This window comes from Epinephelus fuscoguttatus, linkage group LG8 (assembly GCF_011397635.1).
Source record: "Epinephelus fuscoguttatus linkage group LG8, E.fuscoguttatus.final_Chr_v1".
NCBI lineage: Eukaryota > Metazoa > Chordata > Actinopteri > Perciformes > Serranidae > Epinephelus > Epinephelus fuscoguttatus.
Window position 1 is genome coordinate 12977872 of NC_064759.1, and position 9088 is coordinate 12986959.

The window sequence follows — 9088 nt, forward strand, 5'->3', positions numbered from 1 at the left end:
CCACTGTGTCACGTTGTGTTTTTTATTAGCTGGTTGTATCATTTGAATGTCTTACCATATATTCCATCGGCCAACACAGGCTGCCTGTGAGTCCGTAACCCTAAAAACACCAAACTGCACATCAGCATACTGTACACACACACACGCACACGCACACACACACACACACACACACACTGACACACACATAACTCAAGGAGCCAATCATAGCATGCTCCAATGCCGCCCTTGCAGCTACTTGACTCCCAGCATGCTTTGCTCCCAGGATCAGCTGTGGAGAGGGTCATGGGACCTCCTTGATATAAACGGCCCAACTGGTTAAGCACACAGAGACAAAACATTGACTTGAGACGGGGCGAGATTGAGTAGGAGAGAAAAGTAAAAGACAGCGAGAGGATGAAAGAGTGTGAGCGAGAGGAGAGAGGCAATAATCCAGCGTGCATGTTGAAACACACTCTGTGGAATGAATGGAATTAACTGAAAGGACCGCATGTGTAGGATGTTTGTGTCTCGGCTTGCCCAGCGCAAGTCGGCGAGTGTGCGTTTTGTTTCTTTGCATGAAGAAGAGGCAACAACCGAGGAAGCTGCAGATAGTCAGTGTATATTAGATGAAACAGTCAGAGACGGACCGAGACAGAGCTCTGGATCTAATGCACACGCTGCAGGGCCATATCTGCTGTCTGCTCTTATACTGTCTGTGCGTGTGTGTGCGTGTGTGCGTGTGTGTGTGTGTGTGTGTGTAATCTGATTTGACCCGCCTCACTCACCCCCTTGCGTACACTAGGCCAAAAAAAAATGAGCATAGATGAGTAAACGGGCCTAGTCAGTGACCTTTTCCCTACTGGAGTACTGCCAGCCGGAGACGCTGTCTAACATCAGTTCACATTACGGAGACGAGAAAGACAATGATGAAGACGATGAGCGCAAAGGGAGCAGCGGGAGGGGAGTGGTTTGTAACTGACAAGTGAGAGCCTCTCTGATTGGAAAAGACGTGCAAACACGCACGTGCGTACGGACAGCAAAATGGCAATCAAGTTTTCAAAAATTAGGGGTGAGGGTGAACATTAGATTAGACAGGCATTCAGCGGGAGGCCTTTCTGCTGGTTTCATAGCTCACCACGCACACAGCAAACATGTGAGACGGCTATTTTGGGTCGGGCCAACCCCCCTCCGCCACCCCCCCTCTAACCACACTCCCACATCTCTATCTCCTTCCATCATTCCCTTCCTGCTGCCACTCTCTGCTTCCCTGCACTTACAACTTCCCCCTTTGCTACAACGGTTTATTTGTCATTAACAGTGGTGTTTCTTCATTTGAGTTGCCAGTAACACTTTAACACTCTCTGAGTACCAGCGTTGAGTAATGAAACTGTCGAATGCTTCAGGTCTTGTTTAGATATTTTCCAATCGTATTTCATGATTCAAGTCAGAATTTTGCCAGTTTTTTACCATTTTATTTCAGAAAAGTTTCCCTGTCTTTACGGCTCTTTGTGCTCAAACACTACAGCTGCTGTTTAAGTGGTTTGGCTTGTTTGGTGAAGAAAATAACAGGGTTACAGTTCACCTAAAGTGTTAGCAATCCTCAAAATAAGGCATCTAAAATAAGTATTGTTTTGTGTGGATATCAAAACTTGGGTGCATTGACAATCATTCATTTGGCAATCAATCCAAGGCACAGCAGATCAAGGAGAAGCCTTCGAGAACACAAAAACTGCAGCTCGATTAATTAATTGACAGAAAATGTACTAGCACCTATTTGGTGGTTTCTTGCTTCTTAAGTGTGAGAATGTGATGGTTTTCTGTATCATACATGATAATAAGTCTGTTTTTTTCCACCATTTTAGTTCATTTTTAGTAACTCTTATACTTATCGTACTCCTATTGTTACTCTATTATGCACTGGTTTTTGCTTATGTGCTTTGAAAACACTTCTATCTTTATTTTTAGATATTCAATACTCTATTGTTTTAAAACTGGGCCAAGTGAGTGACCCTGACCACGGGAACCCACTGGTTGTCTTGTTGGTACTGGTTGTGAATAATTGTGGTTACTGTGCTTAGAGTAACTCTAATTTGAAGCATTCTCTGGCACAAGAATTTCCTTCAGGATAAATCAAGTTCTATTGAATTGAACTAAACTAAATAAACTAAATAGATTCGGATTTTTTAGACTGTTGATCAGATAAAATGAACCATTTGAAGATATTACACAGGGCGTGATTCACTGTTCTGAAATTTTTCTGCCAAAACAAATAATTGACAAATCAATTGATTATGAAAATAATCTTTAGTTACAACCCTACTCAACACTCCACGTCCCACCTGACGTGCTGTATTGTACTAAAAAATGTCTTCTTTCACATTAACTATTAACCAGGCTTCCTTTTGCTGTGTTGAGGTGAACATTAACACAGCTCAAGGTTTGATCCTGCTCAAAGAAAACTACATGGAAGCTGTTTCATTACAGTATATAACAGGAAAGTTGCACATTTTGGTACAAGACATAGGCTATTTAAGGTCAACACACCTCCCTAGTCTGCAAACACACTCACAATGACTCAAAAGTAGATTCATTTGTTTTTCCATCACACATGCTGAATACCATTTAGATCATGTTTTCCGTCAGGGCTCAACACTAACTTTTAAAGGCTTCAGCTCTTGGTTGCTGAAACTGAAAATATGGTTGCCATTTTTAGCCCGTTATTAAGATATTATGCAATTATACATAAGGCTAATAATAAAAATGTGATAGAAGAGATTGTTTAAAAGCTTTATTAGAGTAACCGAACAAAATTCTTTGTAGTTTGTGTTTTAGCTGCTACTTTAAAGAATTCAAATCTTAAGTGCAACTTTATTTGCGTCGCCATTTTCTCGATAACAGATGCCTGTGTACACGCATATAGACACAGTAATGCATGTGCAGTGTTGTCTGGTTCATGTTCTTACTGAAACAGCAATATTTAATAATCAATAATGCAACAAATTTCACAAATGTATATATTTTGGGGGGCATGTTTTGCTGTTTCATGTCCCTCGTTAGCGTTAAGGTAAAAAGTGGTTCGGGCTGCACAGTTGATCGAAATATTAAATGCCCTGGACTACAAATCATATTCCAGGTAACATGCTTTTGTGGTACACACCCAGCAAAAATCATATCATAATTTTTATAGCTTTTTCAGTAAAAATTAAATGCAAAAATTACTACCCACTTATGGGAATGGTCGCAATATCTGTCAAAATAATCGCAATACGATTTTCTTGCATTCTTGCACCTTGGTTCCCACTGGTGGCAACCAAAGGCCGAGAATTGGTTACAAATGGCAACCTGGCAACCTTTACTGTCAAGCCCTGTCTATTTCAGGTACATCTTGTAGTATCCCTGCTTTTATTTTAGCAAAACAAGTTTCAAAGTCTCTGTTTGTCTCTGCTCAGCTGTTTGACCAACAAAGCAGTTTAAATCGCTGCGTTTTATCCTTTTAAGTCCAATATTATCTATAAAATTCAATTAAGGTGCTTCTGCATCATAACAGTGTATTGTCACTACATATTTGCAAAGCAGTTAATTATTTTAGTGTCCTGAGTGTGATCATAATCTTATTGGTGATTACTTGTTCTCAGTATCAGCAAAGGGAACAATCTAGAACATGAAACAGTGACGACCCTTCTACCAGGAACAGACCAGGAAATCAGAATTTCGTCTGCTTCAGACCTGATGTTAACTTAACCCCAAAGTGACCTTTTCTTGGCAGAGGAACAGCTTCAATCGCACACACAACACATTACCCAAGGCTAGACGTGTGCGGGGAAGCCCAGATCTGCACAAAAGAGGTGACTTCTAAAGATGCAACCTTAGCTTTCTGCATAAAAAGAGATTGACCATGATAAAGACTTCAAGGCAGAACTGATTCATACTGATAAACTGTTTGTGTCTGAGCCGATACACCAATCAGAGCCAACCAGTCTTAATATATATACCACCAAGTGTTGCTATAGTGTAACTTAGGTTCTGTTTTTGTAAATTACACCCAGGCTACACTCACGTCTCATTTTTACCATCACAAAGCACAGGACAGTATTTTAATCAAACTGCGGTTCACACAGTGTACCGAGCGCTGAGCATGTTGCACTCCACCGAGCAGCACGGGAGGAAACACAGCTGAGGCTCAGCCCCATTGTGTAGAGGTAGAGACGGACAACCACATGCTATGACCTCAAAAAAAATAACAAACTCCCACAGTTTGTTTCCAGAGCACACACACCAGACACAAACACACAAACATACCCCCACACTGGTAGACAGACAGATATAGTGCACACATCACACAAAGACATAGATGAACACCCCCACGGACGGATACACACACTCTGCGTCCTGTCAACAGCCTTGACATGTTTAAAGGAGCTTAGTACCTCGCCAGTGTGTTTTTATCAAAGTATCACAAGACTAATTCAAGGCTAATATCCGCTAACATTCACTGCTTACAAAAAAACAACTGTGTGTGTGCGTGTCTGTGGGTGAGTGTGCGGCTGTGTGCACAAGTGCAAACCTCTGTCAAAGGGAAGCTGCAACAATCACAAGCGTCACGCTGTGCCGTCAATCAGGACGAAAGCTTTCACCTTTGATTGATACGGTTTGAGCAGAATTGGACAGATCCAATTTTAATCAAGTGGACTTTGGATTGTGCCAATGGTGTGATAGAGTGGCCGAGATGCTCCGGCGCTCTGAGTGACAGATAGCGTCTTGGACTGTCCTTCCCGTTTGTGTTGTTTTTGTCCTTGTGCGTGTGTGTGTAGGTGCACACGCGTCTCGTTTGGCTGGCTCCTGACATGTGTCTGAATCTAGCGTTTTTCGGATCAGCTGTTGATTGGACCCTCTCTTCCCCTCCGTTTCATCAGCGGAGATAACTTCCACCATATAATATCGTGTCAGGGGCTGCTGGTCTGAGCGGTGTGGCTGACCCTGATAAGAGCACTGAGCCCACTGCTTTCAGTCGCCTCAATCATCCCCCCATGCCCTTGAGTCTGTTTCCATAATAGTCTGTCTGTCCTTCACTCGTTCGCAGTGAACTTTAACTCTGTCACAGTGACCCTGTTTCAACACATCTGAGGTGTGTTTTGCTGATCAGTCTCCATGGATACGCTCAACACAAAAGAAAAAGGGCAGTATAGCTGTAAGTTCGCTGTGCAATTGTGTATAGATATGAATGTGTGTACTGATAGGCTCTCTTGCTTATCTCAGTGACAAGTTATGACGAAGACTTGAGATTCAGCTCGACTCTGACGCTACTAGGAAACTTTTTTTTAAATTGACTCAAGTTTTAAAAGGAACAGTTCTCCCTAATATCAATCATACATATTTTTCCTCTTACTCGTAGTGCTGTTTATCAGTCTAGATTGTTTTGGTGTGAGTTGCAGAGTGTTGGAGTTGTCAGCTGTAGAGATGTCTGCCTTCTCTCAAATATAACGAAACTAGATGGCACTCAGCTTGTGGTGCTCAAAGTGCCAAAAAAAACCCCAAAACAAAACAAAACACACATTTAAATAATCTCAACAGCAATGTCTCTTTTCAGATATCATGACCTGGTTACTTAAGATAATCCACAGACCCAGTTTAATGTTGGAACTATTTTCTTTCTACTGAACAGCATCCGCCAACTGCATCACCACGCAGAAGGAAACGTGCATCTACTCAGACGAGGGGCTCGTGCTCATGACAGCGTGAGATCTAAACATTGTTGATTCCAGGGCTGAGCAGGTGAGCTAGCAGTAGATGAATGCTTCCCTCTGTGTGGTGATACAGCTGGCAGGTGTAGTTAGGCAGAAAGAAAATAGTTCCTCCGTGAAACTGCTCACAACAAGGTCTGTGGATTATTTTGAGTAAACGGGTCATGGTTTCTGGAAAGAGACACTGCTGTTGAGTTTTTAGCTGCAACCACTTGGTCGGTCCAAAAGAATTTCCCCACCCTTTGGTGGCCACAGTTATTGCACTAAAGACTTCAATTTGGCTTGGGGGTCAAGTGTGTGGGGGTGTGTGTGTGTGTGTGTGTGAGAAGGCCATTGCACACCAGGCCTGTATTTTTCTTCTGAAATTGTCACACATCTAAAAATAACTATGACCTCACCTTGTGCCATTCATGTTACGTGCTTTTTTTCACATCCGTCAAAAGAGAATTAGTTGAGCAAAAAGCAGAGATGAAAATGTGCCGTAACCTGCGGGACACATACATGTGCAACAAGAGAGGAACAGGGTGCATGGTATCATTTCATGACACAGGTAGCCTTTTGTCAACAGGTCTGATTGTAATATTCAGGTGGATGATGATGAAGAGGAGGAGGATCTATGCATGCAGACAGAGAGAGCATCAGTGTGGAGACAGAGGGGGAGGACACATCAGCCCCTTCAGGTAACCACACTGTCTTTTCATTTTGTCTTGTATTGCGAATTTTCATAACAAACATAACAATAAACAGATCAGACTCAGCGTGTGAGGTTTCAACGCTAATGATTTTGTTGGATGACGGGTTAAAAACACATACGAAAAATGCTGACTTGGTGTGCAAAGGCTTGAAGGTGGGCAGTTATAACAAAAATAACCGACTTGCACAAGTTTTTGTGGACATATTGGTCATGAGCCACAGGGCAGCTGAATAACTGTTCACACCAACTGGCAGCAGTGCGCAAGGCCTATAACAAAATGGTAGGCTACATAACGTCAATTCATTAACGTTAACTAACTTTACAGAAAGACACACACACACACACACACACACAGATATGCACACACACACCTTTTTGCCACATCCCCTTTATAACTCATGAATGGGTGGTTGTAGGGTGGTATCACTGTACTAGTGACAAGTGTTTGTGAAGTTGTGTGTGTGAGTGCATGAACATGTGGATGCATGGCGTACATGGTCACAGCTATTACAAATTTGCACTTGTTCAAATGTATTTTTTGGGTGGCTTTGAGCACAAAAAAGCCAAGTGCCATCTAGTTTCATTATATTTGAGAGAAGGCAGACATCTACGGCTGATATCTCCAACAATTGGCAAATCACAGCGAAACAAAGTGCACTACAGGTAAGAGGAAGAATATGTATTGAGATTGATTGATTGGGGAGCAAACTGTCCCTTTAAGGCTTCAACTAATAATTATTTTCATTATCAATTAATCTGCCTTTTTTTCTCAATTTTGGCTACTTAAAATTATGTGTCCATTCCTCGATTACAATGTAAGTTATTTATATTGTTTTAGTCCATAAGGGTCCTCAGATCAAAAGGTTGTTTTTATAAAAATTAGTCCAAGTTGTGAGTATTGTTTTAACAGGATAAAGTGGTGTTGTGTCGGTATGCCGGATGACAAATTTGTATGTCAGTTTTAGGGAAGCACGATAATATCGGTACATCATCTGTTGATTTCAGTGGTGTAAGCAAATATTAGGAGCGGCACGGTAGGGTGGTGGTTAGCACTTTCGCCACACAGCAAGAGGTTTCCTGGTTTGATCTTGAGTGTGGGAGCCATTCTGTGCAGAGTTTGCATGTTCTCCCCGTGTTTTCTCTGGGTACTCCAGCTTCCTCCCACAGTCCAAAGACATGCAGGTTAATTGGTGACTCTAAATTGGCCATAGGTGTGAATGTGAGTGTGAATGGTTGTCTGTCTCTATGTGTCAGCCCTGCGATAGTCTGGCGACCTGTCCAGGGTGTACCCAGCCTCTCGCCCGATGTCAGCTGGGATAGGCTCCAGCGACCCCATGACCCTCAAGAGGATAAGCAGTTAGAAAATGGATGGATGGAAGCACATACTAGCCCGGGCTATTAATTGAAGTTTTATGGTGTTCAAATGACTTGTTTTGTTTGATCAACAGTCCAATTTGCAAATATGCTCAGTTCAATAGCATATTAAACCAAGAAAATCTGAACATCTTTACACTGGAGAAGGTGGACCCAGCAAATATCTGGCCCTTTTTATTGCAACTGTTAATTTATTATAAAATGTATACCTATTTTCTTTCCAATATCCTATCTGAGAATATGCCTGTGTATTATAGATAACTGGAGGCATTACAATGAGCTATTCTCTACTCATGTCCTGAACGCATCATGAGCTTGAGGCCACTCAGTTGACTCCTCATCACTGCCTATTTTAAATTAACTACAATACTTCACCACTGACTGTATTCCTATAGTGTTGCTTGGCTCCTGGAGACCTGAAGCTGCGGTACCAAGACCTGAAAACTCGATGACAGCGCGAGGACGAACACAAGTTAAACATTTGTGCTAATGTGTGCACAGTCTGCTCCTGAGCAACTCTCTGTACAGTAACCCGACAGGCTTCACTGTGTCGTCTTCACCTAACACAAGGCAGAACAATGCTTCCCTGCGGGCACCACACACACACACACACACACACACACACACACACACACACACACACACACACACACACACCAGGCGAAGTCAACAGTTTCCTAAAAACTTCTGTATAATAACCGCTACACTGACGCAGCAAGTAGCAGAGTACACACCATGCCCCCAAAAAAGTGTGGTCAACTTTAACGAGAACTTACCAGCTCTCTTCCTCCCGTTCCCTCGAGTTGCCCCTCCTGCCCACCGAGCTGCTGCTGCTGCTGCACACACTTTGGCTTAATTTCATCTAACAGGCCAAAGGTTTGGTGGTGTTTTTAATCCGCCGGACGCCTCAGAGTTTTCACAAACTTCATGAGAGATTAGTCTAAACTTCTTCTTTCCTCTCCCTTTCCTTCCCTTCCTCCTCCCCCTGCCTGCCTCCCCCCTCCACGGTCACGACAGAAGCCACTTCCGCGAACAAATGGCAACGTCATCTGGCCGCGGATCCTGTGTGTGTGTGTGTGTGTGTGTGTGTGTGTGTGTGTGTGTGTGTGTGTGTGTGTGTTTGGCCCCTGTTTTGCACCTGGCCCATTCAGCGCACATTGCGCAAATGTAGAAAGCCCAGAGCGCGAGCCAAAAGCATTAATACGTACCTTACCTAAAATAAATACCACATGTTAGCGAGTAAAGTTTAGTTTTCTTTGGTTACCATAAGACTACAATTGCCAGAAAAATCACTGTA

General features: G+C 42.7%; 1 protein-coding gene across 2 annotated transcripts in view; it reads right to left on the reverse strand.

Moving 5' to 3' along the window:
- The window catches only part of shc1 (SHC (Src homology 2 domain containing) transforming protein 1), a 32732-nt gene extending 23923 nt beyond the window's left edge, over positions 1–8809 (reverse strand). Inside the window, exons 1-2 of one of the 2 annotated variants that reach the window (XM_049582609.1) lie at positions 8568–8809; positions 56–100 (exon numbers count right to left, since the gene is read on the reverse strand). In XM_049582609.1, the coding sequence (XP_049438566.1) occupies positions 56–67 (12 nt within the window). In that variant the 5' untranslated portion in view covers positions 68–100; positions 8568–8809. The remainder of the gene's footprint in view (positions 1–55; positions 101–8567) is intronic. The other variant, XM_049582610.1, reaches the window with a different exon arrangement.
- Positions 8810–9088: the final 279 nt, after the last annotated feature.